The 13,915-nt window shown below is 39.7% G+C and overlaps 1 protein-coding gene across 4 annotated transcripts in view; it reads right to left on the bottom strand.

The window, feature by feature from the left end:
* cpne7 (copine VII) overlaps positions 1-13,915 on the bottom strand; it is a 35,970-nt gene extending 22,055 nt beyond the window's left edge. The window contains exons 1-6 of one of the 4 annotated variants that reach the window (XM_082527183.1): positions 13,811-13,901; positions 12,805-12,872; positions 12,360-12,690; positions 6,775-6,957; positions 6,467-6,541; positions 1,615-1,689 (exon numbers count right to left, since the gene is read on the bottom strand). In XM_082527183.1, the coding sequence (XP_082383309.1) occupies positions 1,615-1,689; positions 6,467-6,541; positions 6,775-6,957; positions 12,360-12,533 (507 nt within the window). In that variant the 5' untranslated portion in view covers positions 12,534-12,690; positions 12,805-12,872; positions 13,811-13,901. Of the gene's footprint in view, positions 1-1,614; positions 1,690-6,466; positions 6,542-6,774; positions 6,958-12,359; positions 12,691-12,804; positions 12,873-12,961; positions 13,249-13,803 lie in introns of those variants that run through there. The other 3 variants (XM_082527184.1, XM_082527182.1, XM_082527185.1) reach the window with 3 other exon arrangements.

Below are 13,915 nucleotides of genomic sequence, written 5' to 3' on the forward strand. Positions count from 1 at the left end.
ATTTTTGGTTTCCACTCATGCCAACGACAGCCTGCCTACCCCAGCTTTAACACAAATATCTGCAACATTATCTCCTCCCATCTGAGCAGAGGACACTGAAGAAATGCAATTTTTTTTTTAGAGATGCCAGCACTGTTCAGAGGCATGTTTTGAAAATGATGGAAAATTTCTTACAACCAGCTTGTCTCTTATATCCAAACCAAGTTATGCCCACAATCCTAAAAAATTAAGCTTATATGTAACTTCAACAAGAAAAATCTGTGATCTTTTGTCTGCTTTCCTGAGTGCTCCCCTTTCCCATCCTGTCAACATCATGAGTGTAGTCAAGGGTTGTCAAACATAGGGCCCCAGGGCCAGAATCGGCCCCATAAAGACTCTAATCAGGCCCACTGGAAAATGTGAAGCAAGATGTATTGTTGGGATTTTTAACTGTATTCTTAAAAGTTTTGCAGCTTCTCTGCTGATAAAGATCTCCCCTTATCTACACCAAAGTAAATGATAAAGTGGGCTTTACGTGGCCCACAGTGTAAAATGAGTTTTACATCCCAATCCGCCATCTCTCCATCTCCACCTCACACTGGTCACTGCATCCAAGCATGTCTGTCTTCATCTTTGTCTTCACCACCATCAGCATCCAGACTCCACTGGGTCCTGTCCTATCACTGCTGGGACTACTTTCTATGATGTTTCCTCAGAGTCTAATCACCAAATAGGTTATTAATTGACTTCTGTATCTTAATAAATGATGTTCAGTTCTTTCAAAAGGTGTCTCCTCGCTAACATACAATGGGTTATTTTTGGAACCAAAATTAAATTGTCTTTGCTCCTAAATAAAATCAGTATCTAATCACAGTCTATATTGTTTGTTCAGAGCAAATGAACACTTTTGCATCTGAGTGGCAAGTGACTGCACATCATTTCTCTAAAAGTAAGTAATTTATTTGGGTTAGAGTGGTTTCTCCAGCATTTCAACAGAAACTGGAGACTTGGGGCAGCCATTACGAGGAGGAGAAAATGGACTTCACAACAAGGATTTATTTTTATTATTTTGTACTCCATGTGTTGGAGTCGGGTTCAATTTCACTGTCAGTGTGGCGGTAAAATTCAGAGTGGAATTCCAAAAATAAATGCACATGCTGTAGAAAATTTGAATTTTTTTCCAAATAGAGCTGGAAATCAAAGGGCAACCTGTGAGTCTTGAGTCCCGAGGCTCGTTCCTGAAAACATGGTGTGACTACAGATCATCAGAGTTGTAACTGGATGTAAACTCCCGCTCTCTTTTTGATTGAAACATGCCTTCAGCAAAGTCTGACAGCATGAGTCCGGGAGAAGCTAAGGTCAGTGATATGCAGCTTTAAAGTAGATCAACATTTAATAACACAAATAATTCTGAATACTAATATAATTTGTATATAACAACATGATTTTTTGTGAGAAAATATTCCCTTCTGTGAGCATAAATTTAATGCCATTGAATTACTGTGGATGGATTTCTTAGCCTATACAGTATCATGACAGGAGGATTCTCATATTACTCACCATCTAATGCTTCTAAACCGCGTCTAATAAAACAACTGTGTTGGTGTTTCAATCAAAAACGTGTACTCCTCTCACCTTATCATCGAGCTTCTTGGCACAGAAGGAGAGTTCCACATATCCGTTGTTGCCAGAAATTTCCTCAGCGTGCACCTAGAAGGAAAAAGAATTTGGCAGTGATGTTTTTGTGTTTGCATTTCTATTATTACTGTTAAAAGAAATGTGACTTAAGACTGTGATATATATTTCCAAAACACGACCTTAAAGCTCGCAAACATGACTGTTGTGATTCAAGCTCCAGAATATCAATACAATATCATTTGTCAGCATTTATAACAAACTATCGCCAATAATTAGTGGCTCCATTTTTTTTTATTGCATTAGCTACTGGAGTGAATCGTGCTTTTATTTCAAAGTGTCCTTGAGCAAGACACCGAAGCTCAAAATCCTCCTGATGAGTAATTTTATGAAAGCCTTCTGTCATCACTGTGTGAATGTGCATAAATGTGGGAACGGGCAGACACATTGTGAGGCTCTTTGGAAAAGAGATTTTTAAAAGCTACGTAAATGCTATCCATAAAGGATAAAAGAGACGTTTACGTCAATGCAAAGTTAAACAGACAAATCCACAAATTACACGGAAAATGAAATTCCACTCTTGTAAAACTTAAATGCCCCTGTGTGACTCAAATATCTATCATCAGTTATAATGAGTATTTGTACTGTTTTGATTTTCTATTGCAAATGAAAGTGATTTTAGAGTGAAGTCCTGTAAAACGTTTAACCAGTAGGTGAAAAGAAGAATGAGTGAGTAAAAATGCAAGAAGAAAAAACATCAGAAAAATACTCCAAAGTTAGTCATCACTTAACTACAGCACTGTACAAGAGTGCAGAGCCACCCCTCATTTCTTTATTGTTTGCTAGGAAAATGAGAAGTGCCATCATTTATTGAAACACGTGCAAACAGATGTGGATATTTGGTATGAGCACCACTTATCCTTTGACGTAGTCTGAACTTTCTTAGGCAAGCTTTCCTTTCATTCCTTTAAGTAGTCTTCAGGAATAGTTCTCCGGGCTTCTTAAATGATAGTCAAAGCTCTACTTTATAAATTTTGTTCTGTTTTCTGTCACAATGATCGCACACTCCTTTAGTAATTTCTGTGGAGCTCTGGGGAGATAAATTCTTGACTGATAATTTACCCATGTCATCTTTACTGGTTGTGTGTTTGGGATGGTATTGCATGATGAAATCCAGAATCTATCCAAATCTGCCGGCACTTTTCCATCAACTTTGAAAAGATCTCAAACACCACCTAGTGAAATGCAGCCCAAACCGTGACAGAGCCTCCGCCGTGTTTTAAAGATGGCTGCAGACACTCACTGTTGTACCTCTCTCCTGAACTTCTCCATACATACTGATAATGGTTTGAAACAAAAAATTCAAATTTGGATTCATTACTCCATCAGATCTGTTGCCACTGATTTTCAATCCAATTCTTGTGTAAGTTTCATACCTCAGCCTGTTTCCCTTCTTTAAGAATGGCTTCTTGACAGCCACCGATCCACAGAGACCATTTCTGATGAAGCTTCAGTGAAAAGCAGATGGATCACCTGAAGGGCCAGATGCATCTCTCAGGTCTTTGGAAGGACCAGACTGGAAGGTTCATCTGCTGTAGATCTTTTTTTTAGACCCAAAACCTTTGATTTTGACTCCCACATGTCCAGTTTCCTTAAATCTTTTAAGGAGAAACTGCTGATGATTACAAGATATGCCAAGTTGTCTGTGTTAACCTGAGCAATGACCTTACTAGTGCAAAAATACTATTTTGTGCCTGTCAAACTTTATTATCTTTGACATTTTTAGTTGATTAAGTTACAGAAATAGAAACATTTCTTTGACTAAATGTGTTTTTGTGACAGGCTACAAGTTAAAAATGGTTGGGTTCTTTTAGCTGTCTGTTATGTGTAGACAAAATATTGGTTAATCCCTTGAGTTAATCTTTTTTTGCACTTGAAAGATACAGGTCAGTGTTTATGGCTCAACAAACAAAAACAGTCCTCTGAAAATAGTTAGGTTGAACTAAAAACCAGTGGAAAAGCAGCCTCCAAAGAGAAATTGTGAAAGACCTTCAGAAAACCTGGGAAATGATTCCTCAAGACTACGTACTAACAAGAAACTCTGACTCCCTGGAAGCAAAATATAATAAAATGACTGGCTTGTAGTATAAATGATCTCTACTTTCTTTCAGAATACTCCAAAGCTAGTCTTTACTGATTTGTTTCTTATTTATTTGAAATCCTTCGAATGTTGCTACATTGTTCTACAGTGCCTACATATTTTATACTCTGTAAATGACACCTTACATTTGTAAAAAAATTACACGGTAAATGCAAATTACAGGTTGCAGTCTACCTGCTTGCTTGTAACAGTAATATTTCTGTGCACATGCATATGCACATAATTCTATGTTTTTTATTGTAAAAACAAATAGTTGAAGCTCGTTGTGATCATTAGCATTTTTTCTTGGAGTGGCTTTTACTTGGTGTAGGATTAAACCAGGGCGTGGAGAGACACCTTAGCTAGAAGCTTACTGATGTGTCAGGTTATCACCTCAACTTGTGAATTTACATTGTTATAGATGTAAACGTTACCACAACAAAACAGTAAAGTTGTGCTAGTTATCAGATTTTTTTCCACTTTCCACGTTTGTTTAGAGAGGAAGAAGTTCAGCTTGTAAGAAACACAGTGCACCTTCTGCTGCTCCCATTGTGCTGTCTGTCCACCTCACAGAACACAAGGCTTTGCTTTCTGCTTCTGTGTTAAACTGGCAGCAACATTATATCAAATTGCCAGAACTGTGGCTCTAAAGTAAGCATGCCCAGGGCTAGACAACGCTTGTGATGACAGGGAAGGAAAGGCTTCATTTTTTATTTTTTTATCACCCAGTTTGTCCTGACAAGAACAACTAGCATGTAAAATCTTTGTAAAAATGTAGGCAGGTGTGCTCTTTCCATCTTTGCCAGGGCAGCAGATTAAGTAGTATAGCGTGAGTAGATTGTGATCTATTTTAATAGCTGTTTAAGGATTATAGTATTAAAGTTAGAATGAGGATTTGCCTGTGGCTACAGACATTTTCACACCCAAAAGAGTTGAGCCTGAGACCCTAAATGTCTGAAGCAGTCGGATGCGACATTAAGCAGCCTTTACCAGCCAGCTGTCTTTACAACTGTTAAGTCCAGTTGCACTGATGAAGGCTTTCAGCTGAAACACACCTGCTCTGCCCTTTAATAAACATTAAGAAGTATGTTTGTTCAAAAGTGCAGAAGATATGTGAGAAGAGTGCACAAAAAGAAGAGTGCACTAATTGCCTGGTGAATTCACACCTCCAGGAAGCAGGACACATGACAGCATGGGGTAGCACTCACGTGGGAAAGGGCAACTTCAGACGTTGCCCCAACATGATTCCCTGCACATTTTCTGGGAGTCATGCTTGAAAACAGCTTCTGTCTCACGCTTGAAGATATGGTTTTTGCTGCTTGTTATACATAAGGCAATAATACAGTGAGCACAGAAAGGAGCAGGCTCATGCTTTTGCATATGAAAAACAATGAAAATATATTTGTTTGGTAAAGAATAGAGCAGGCTGTATAGCAGCAGCAAGCTGTCTGCACATTAATGGGCACACTGCAAACAGTAGATGCTAACAGGCATTTTTTGTGTGGATCTACTGAGCTCACTACCTAACTATATGGCAAAAGTATACTTTCTCAGTTCATTCTCTTACTTATCTTAACGTTGTCTGAGGTGAGCTCCACGGGGTCTGACTTTGAATTTAACTAGTAATTATGTAACCTCAAATACCTGGTGCGTTACCTAATCCTGGTCCCATGGGTTTGATAATGCATCATGTCAATGGGGGTGTAGAAGTACAAATATGTGTCTATAAATCTAGGATGTTTTTTTTACAAAGAAAAAAACCTCCTACATTATCTCCATCGTGTCTCATATAATATGCTACAATAAGAATATTTTCTGTTTTGTTTTTTTTACGCGTAGCAAGTAAAGTATAATGAAGAGCTACACTATTATAAATCGACAGAGGCATGTTTTTAATGCCATTATGCGTGTGCCACTACAGCATTACGGATAATGGTTCAGCATTGTGCTTGTGCACTGAATTCTCTGCGCTTGTGCAGATGAAATGGTCAGATTATTCCTTTGTGAGAATCCTCACCATTCCCCTCGAGAGCTTCATAATGCATTTGCTTTTTAAATAAATTCTAAATCTGGCAAAAGACTGAGTGATTCGTTTTTTTGCCTGTATTCAGTAAGTGAAGAGAACCAAGGAGGTGAAGTTTGTTGTCTGTGTGTGTAAGATGGGGCTGAATTTAAATCACGCTTTGTACTTTTGCTCACACCAAAAACATGCAGGAGACCGACGCAAACACGGGAACATCTGTACTGTGTGTGACAGTCCAGCCCGGTGATAATAACGCTGTCAGACTTTGCAGCAGCTTGTCCACCATGAATTCATTAGAGAAAGGAGAAGATGAGATTCTTTTGTGTATTTCCGACCTGAGTGGAGGGTTGCGTGATTACCTTGTCATGTTTTGATGTGCTACCGCCACTGGCTTGTTAACTATAAGATGCTGGATAATGAACCAAGAGCTATTCTCTTCCACATTTGACACATGATTTCTTGTGCATTCATCATTTCTTATGGATTCTCTTGCTTCCCTGTGCGCTTTAGTGGGAATCCCTCTCCGTGCCACTAAAACGGACACTACCATAGAGAAGATGTCTGACTTATAAAATAAAATTACACCGCTACAGTGATACCAAGGAGCAACACAGGGCTAATGTGTTATGTGTTCAAATTAGTTCATTCATCAGAGCAGCAACATTACACACGCAATGTCAGGAACCTACTGTGATGGTGGATTTGCCGGCATATTTCCCATACTTGAGCAACAGAGGTTTCACCATCTTCTTTTGGGCCACTATCTGCAAAGAACAAGATAAACAAAACAGCAGTATATAGAGATCTGAGCCTTTGCCATCACTAATAAGCATGAATCATTTACTGCAAGCGGTGCAGCAAATATACACCATTTACCAATAAAGACAAAAGGGGGCATGTTTTAGTGCTTTTACACCAACAAATCCCAGTTATTAGACCACAAATCTGGAGCTACAGCTGGCAAAAATGGGTTAGTAAGACAGCAGCATCTGTTTACCTGGCCAAGAGTGCACTCCACCCCTCCCAGAAAGTCATCATCACGGGTTCCGATGCTGTGAGTGCCGTGGATGTCGTAAACCTCAAATCGCAGTTTCTGAACCTCCTCGAAGTAGTAATCCAGCGAGAAAACCTTGCCAAAGACTGGGTGCAAGTTGCTCTTGATCACTTCTGTCCTGTCCAGCTGAAAGAGAACATGATGAATGAACTTTTGAATGTCAACACTAGTTTATCTAATGTTCCTAATTATGACAGACTGTATGCATTTGTAAAGAAATGAAGCCCCCCTTTGACAGACTGTCTTATAGTGTTTTACATCGCATGTAGGAAACAGAGTCAGCTTCTTTACAAAGAAGGGCAGACGTTATTATGTTTGTCATGAGGATGATACGAGAGATGATTGGAGGGCTCTGACATTTAATCTCAGCTTAGAGGAAACATCCATGCTTGTCTTTGACTGCCTGACAAGGAAAAGCTGATCTCTCTGGGGCCCCATCTGTTCGTGATGTAGAATTTAGCTCTCACACAGTTGCATGAACATTTCCACACTGCCCAATTTGTCACAAGGACAAATCATCATTGAGCATTTTGAAGTCAACAGCGCTTTAGTACTGGTAAATTTAACAAGAACAATAAATATACACAGGAAAAAAAATTGTCACGAATTTCCAAGATTAACCAAATGCGCGTTGATAAGCGATGTTTGGGACTTAAAGCTAAATGTGTAAATAGTTGAATGACCCAGAAGGGAAAAGACCCACCAAGGTGCATTATATGGAACTGATCTATCAGCAGCAAATGAAGGACTGAGGAAGGTTTAAGTGCTCATCCAAACGACACAGTCCAAAGTCATTTCTTCATTGTCAGCGGGGCAGGTCCACACTTTGCTTTTGATTACTTTACAAACGGTTGACAGTGTTTTCCCATTTCTCATCTCTCGCTTTGGGAGAGTCTATAAGCTGAAGGACTGAACTGGAATAAGAAGCGTGATTCCTGCATCACGCACAACATTTTATACATCTAATCTACAAATCAAAGCACAAACATCAAGCAAATATCTCAGATCACAAGCCAACAGCTTCTTGTAATCGATTTTCTTGGTCTTTTGAAAGGTATTTCTTCATTTTGTGATTTTTAGAGTGATGCCAGTCTTCCAAGATCTGTGGAACAATATAATATTTATACATTTAAAATGGTTTTTTTCTTCCTTTTGAAGCCACTTAGGGTTTTTATAAATAATATGCCAAAGAATAATGATGCTGTCAACATAATTGGAACTGAAGCTTTCCTCTTGCATGCTATATTAAAGCATAATCTTTGCCACAGTGAATGATGGACTGTCTTCATCGTGACAAGGTGTGCATAAGCCGTGACACTTTCTTCATGGGGGAACATTATGGGAAATCATTAAAAAGCCTGCACAAGACATCAGTCAGCACTGAGGGAAGGAATTTGCTTTCACTTGGAAAGCTTCAGATCCTGCCTTTCACGAATAAACTCATACATCAACATTTAAGGTTATTCTTGGTGGCATTTCTCAGACATTTGAATGGACACCGACGATATTGAATAGAATATTGTGAAAGTTATAAAACTTCCTCGTCATCCTTTTCAGTGAATCCTCGCACGCAGTAAACAGAGTTGTTACCAACCTGGAAGAAACCCACTCATATTTGTGAATAGAAATGTTTCATTGTAGGACAATAAGGATGACTCAGAATAACTTGAGCTGAGCCCTCCCTCCAAGGAGACCCAAACCACATAAAGCCTCCCACCTACTCGGAAGCATCTTTATTGGTGCCACTTTACATGATAAAGAAGGGCATGGGCCCAAAACACCCATGCACGAATAATTCGACTGGAGTCCCTATAGTCCTGATGGGGGTTTTGTGCTTTTTTTATGTGAACAAATAAGTGCATCTAATGAAAATTGTAGGCTTTTTTGATATTTGGACAAACATAAAATGTTAAATTGTGCCTAGAGATAAAGTTAGTATTCAACCTCAACATCAATGGGCGTGCCATTCTTCTGCCAAAGAAAGAAAGAAAGAAAGAAAGAAAGAAAGAAAGAAAGAAAGAAAGAAAGAAAGAAAGAAAGAAAGAAAGAAAGAAAGAAAGAAAATGGACTCGAAATGACCTTAGGGTATTTTGCACAGTTGTGAATCAGTGTCTGAGATCAGAGTTTTTCAATGTTCAAAAAAAATTCCTTCAGCTGCAAGATGTTTTCTTGCTTGCGCTTTCTCCATTCCTTCTTTCAGAGACATTCCTTTATTGATTTGTTGGTGCATCTAGGATCATTATCCTGCTGAAAGGTCCACTTCTGGTTCAACTTCAGCTTTTGGTCTCATGTTATCTTCAAGCACTTTTTGTTATGATGCAGGATTTTTACTTGAATCAATGACTGTAAGCTGCCCATTCCCTAAGGCACCGGGGCAGCCCCACAATATAACACTTCCATCATAGTTGGTATGATGTTCTTTTTCTGAAAAGCTGTGTTTGGTCTTTGCCAAACATGTCTGTCTAGAGCATAGTCTTTCACAAAGCCCGGTGTTTGCCCTTTGTGTTCCCTCGCAAACTGCAGCTTTGCTCTAATGTACTTTATGGACAGCAAAGTGTTCATTGCATGTTTATTTGTTTTGTTTTTCCCTGCCGTGCCTCCTGGGCAGGTCAAATCTCACTGTAAATGCAGGAAGTTTTAACACAAACACTTGCAAGTGTTGTCGATCTTGTGATAACATTTAAGATGTTCTCTTAGGCTGAAATTTGCATGATGACATTTCACATTTCATGTGCATGTAAACACCAGAGTCACTGTATAACCTGTTAGCGCCCAGTGTATATGAGTTTCCACAATGTTTTAATTGTATTCTAAATTATTTTAATTGTTAATTTTAAGCAGTAATTTTTAAAAAATGCTGGATGTAGCAAATATAATACAAATTAAAACTCATATATGCAAACTTTTGTTTTAATTGTCTGAAGATTTAATTTAAAAAATCAATTTTCAAGACATTTCTGGTAATTATTTAATGTTTTGAGCTTTAAAGGCTTTAAAGGGCTATAAGTCACATTCCACCTGTTACTCCCTGTCTTGTGTACACTGTAATCATTGGAGTTTGTTCTGATACTCACATTTTCAGTGTGAATAATCGACTCTGCTTTATTCATTTACATTAATAATGTAAACATTTTGTGTTATTTTTGAGGGGTGGGGGTTTTATCTGTAGACAGAGGATTACATGAGGCCAACCATTTCCATTTTTATTTACTTACTTTTTGCACAAATATAATGTAACTGATCAATTGTCAGTTTTTATCTTATTTTCCTCTATTTTTGTAATTCAGCTCCAGGTTAGTAATTCAGGGGGGGAAAGGATGTACTTGTTTCTAAACATATGTCAGACTTCTAGATTAATAACCAGAAAAGCTGTATGGCTAACAGCAATAATAAAAAGCAGGTGTTGCTCTATTGTTTCAAAGCAAGCAATGCAAAGAAAAAAAAGAATTACCAGCTCAGACTTGGCCTCCTTTGTCACATTTACTCCTATTTATTCTTTACTGGCCTTTCTTGCCTATTCTTTCTCTCTTTGTGCCATCTGGATGGACAGATTCGGGATGAGTCTGATGAGTCTGTTTGTTGATAAAGGCTAATCAGAGCTACATAGGGTAGTTTGTGCTAGTCTGTGCATGACGCCTGTTTGCTTTTGGTGTGGGGCCAGAAACTATAAAGAGATTCCTGACATGGGAAATTCATTTCTATAATCAGTGCATTATTTAGGCTGCTTTATCATAACAAATACATGCAGCTTAAATTAGAGATCGAGTTTTGGGAATAACTAGTTTTCAGAGAAGCGTACAGGGTCCAGTTTACGTAAGAAGAGGACAAAATCTGCGAAAGCAGCACATGTCATGTGATCTTCAACCTGCCTCCTAATTTGCCCCGTGAGCAGGTGGTAAAAAAAGGTAAACGTTGAAATATGTGCAGCTTAAAAAGCCACTGGGGCCACGCAGCATGAGCTTAGATGATAGGAAGAGCGTGATATGGTGGCGATATGAGTGGGCTCTGCTTCTTACTCAGTTGCTGACGTAAGTAAACAATTTGCAGACGGGATGGTGCCGCCCAGAACTGAGGGATTTGACAGCAGAGCATTGGACAACTGGTGAATACTGTTATGATTGTCAAGACTCGGGTGGATGGATGGATGGATGGATGGATGGATGGATGGATGGATGGATGGATGGATAGATAGATAGATAGATAGATAGATAGATAGATAGATAGATAGATAGATAGATAGATAGATAGATAGATAGATAGATAGATAGATAGATAGATAGATAGATAGATAGAGCTGTAGTGATGGCGCTATTATTTGATTTTTTTGTCAAGCATATGCTTCAGTTAGTGCAGCTAAAAATAGCCACTCATAAATTCATGCCACATTGAACCCAGGTCAGTCATCTCATGTAACACCCTCCCATCAAATTAAATCCCAGACAACTTCAAAGCAAGTTTTTATCGTCCCCACCTAAAAATAGCATCTCGAGGTTTCCACATTCATATAGCCCAAACATTAATGTGCGCACCTCCAACAAATGACTCCCATGTGGCCGGAATCTGTCAGGGTTAATCATCTCCCATTTCCCTGAAAACAGAGGCTTTTTCTAGATGAAGGGTTGCAGGGGAAAAAAATCTATATAATTAGATATCCTCTGCCACACATTAACACATCCTCTACTTAACGGAAACCTGCCTTTTGGCTCTCCCTCATGAACTAAATGACTTAATTAACAGGGAAATGAGAGAGCCGCTGCCTACACTTCAGATCAGCTTGGGACCAAACCAAGAAAGTAAACATTTTCAGCTGGAACACATCTCATCATGCTGCAAATTACCAACCCACTGTTTACCCGTGTAGACAAGTGAATTATACTGCACATAATGTGAATCCGACAGGGCAGCGAACACAATTTGTGTGCAAGTTGTTTTAATTGTGGAGACAGACAGTGATGACTGCAAATGTATACTCCATTTGACATTTTCAATTCTGAATCAGGCGTCTGTTGTGTAAGCCATGCTCTTTTCCAAAAGAGCAAAGAAAAAATAAATAAATAAAAAGAAAGGAAAAAAAATAAAACAGCTGCAAGTTCACCAAACCATTAACAGATTTATCTCCCTGGTCGATCATGTATGACTACACAGATTTTGTGACGACTGGAGAGAGACAGAGAGAGCAATATCACTCCCAATCTACAACATTTCACACATGACCAATCTTTAATCTTAGGTTTGTGATTCAAGGAGGGAAGAGAGCAAGTCTCCTCTGTGTTTCCCTGTGCAATTAACATTAATAACATTAAGAACACACGTTATTTAAATCACCTCAAGAGCCTGCATTTGAATATTTCAGCTCTCTAGATGTGTGAGTCAAGACTTCAATTCTTGAAATAATGCAGATAATGACTCAGGCAGGGAGATTAATAAATGAAGGTGGACTGCTAAGTGAGGAGATATTAGTCACACTTTTCCCTCCCAGAGGCTCACCTGTATATGTGCCAGTACTGAACAATAAAATGAGGTCTCACCTCTATCCACTGTCCATCGTTCTGTACCATGAGTATGACGCAGGGGTCAGACTTATTCAGAGTGTCTCGGTCCAGCAGAGCTTTGCAAGACACGCGCAGCTCGACTTTGGTGACACAGGTAGCTGGACCGCTGAGGCTGGTTGCAGGGGAGGTGGCCTCCAGAACATCATTCATCCTGGCTCAGGGCAAGAGAGATCTGCCAACCAGCGAAGCAGTGCGAGGTGAGGCTGTGGTGTAGCTCTGAGGGATGGAAAAATCCAGTGATAGGTTGAGGGATCTCGGTAAAGACGTGGCACTCTCACAGGAGACGGGCCCTTTTGACTTGGTACAGCTGTCAAAAAAAGAAAAACAGAGATTCTTGCTGAGTGTCAGGGGACCAAAGCAAACTCAAGCTGTTATTGCTGCCTGTCAGAGCTGTCCCCCCTCCTGAGGCTTATCATCTCACCTTGGTAACAGCGACAGAGAGGGCATGAAGATGGCAGGGTTGTGCCTTTAGGAGTCTAGTTCAAATTCCTGCAAAAATTCGTTTAAGATGATCAAGCTGAGTGCCACCTCTTATTCTAACGAGCTTTATTACAATATTTAAAGGGGAGAGAGCCCACCTGTATCAAGATTTCCCTGTATTTTCACTATTTTATCCTGTTTCAAGAACTGAATATGAGATGGCTGATGCGTTTAAAGGATTTAAAGTGCATTTCCTCCTAATAAACAACAAGCAAATACGTGAAAGTAGATGGAAAGAATCATGGATCCAAAAAGGCGATGGGTTTAGCAGGTAGTAGTCAAAGAAAGGACTTTGATGGGTTTAATGTGGGCAGCGTACGCCCTGCTTAAGTGTCCTTGAGCACGGCGGTTTCGCACAACTAATAACCCCCCCTAAATGCTTTAAAGGTGGGGCTGTAATTTCCTCTAATATCACTGTAAATGTCACATCCTTATAATTCAAACGAAGAAGTGCAGCGCACTCGGCGCTTGGCTTTCAGCACCGAGGACAGCGCCCGTACGCGTCTTTCTCAGCCAGTTGTGAAACCACATGTTATCTCAAAGCATGAATCTGAACTCCAGAAAGCTCAAAACAGAGCCAGCATCAAAGGCTCCCAAATACGACCGCGCGCGTGTTATGAATCAAACTTCTGCTCAATCCACCGGTGAAATTTACACGGAAGGTGGCTAAACGGCTACTTCACACTTTATCCCGGTGAATAAACGCCACCGCTCATCTGCAAGCTTCAAAACCCAACACCGGCCAAGGCTCAGGAGGGCAAAATAACAGCAACAGTTAAATACGAGTTAAAGCGTGAAGCGAACAGTCTACTTTCACAGCCTCGTGTATCGCTGGCTCATCTGACTCACTTCCGAGACCATTTGCAGCTGATCAAAAACTCAGCGGCACTTCACCAAACCGATAAACTGCGCTTACAGTCGGGTTAAGCGGGAGACTCACTTCCTACCTGAAGCTGTTTCTCTTCTTGAGCACACTTGTTTAATCCGCTCCCATAACACACTGCTTGATTTTTGTTTTCTCCGCCGAAACTCATTGGCTTAGACTGGTGAGG

Source organism: Aulonocara stuartgranti (genome assembly GCF_965226115.1).
Source record: "Aulonocara stuartgranti genome assembly, chromosome: 1".
NCBI classification, from domain to species: domain Eukaryota; kingdom Metazoa; phylum Chordata; class Actinopteri; order Cichliformes; family Cichlidae; genus Aulonocara; species Aulonocara stuartgranti.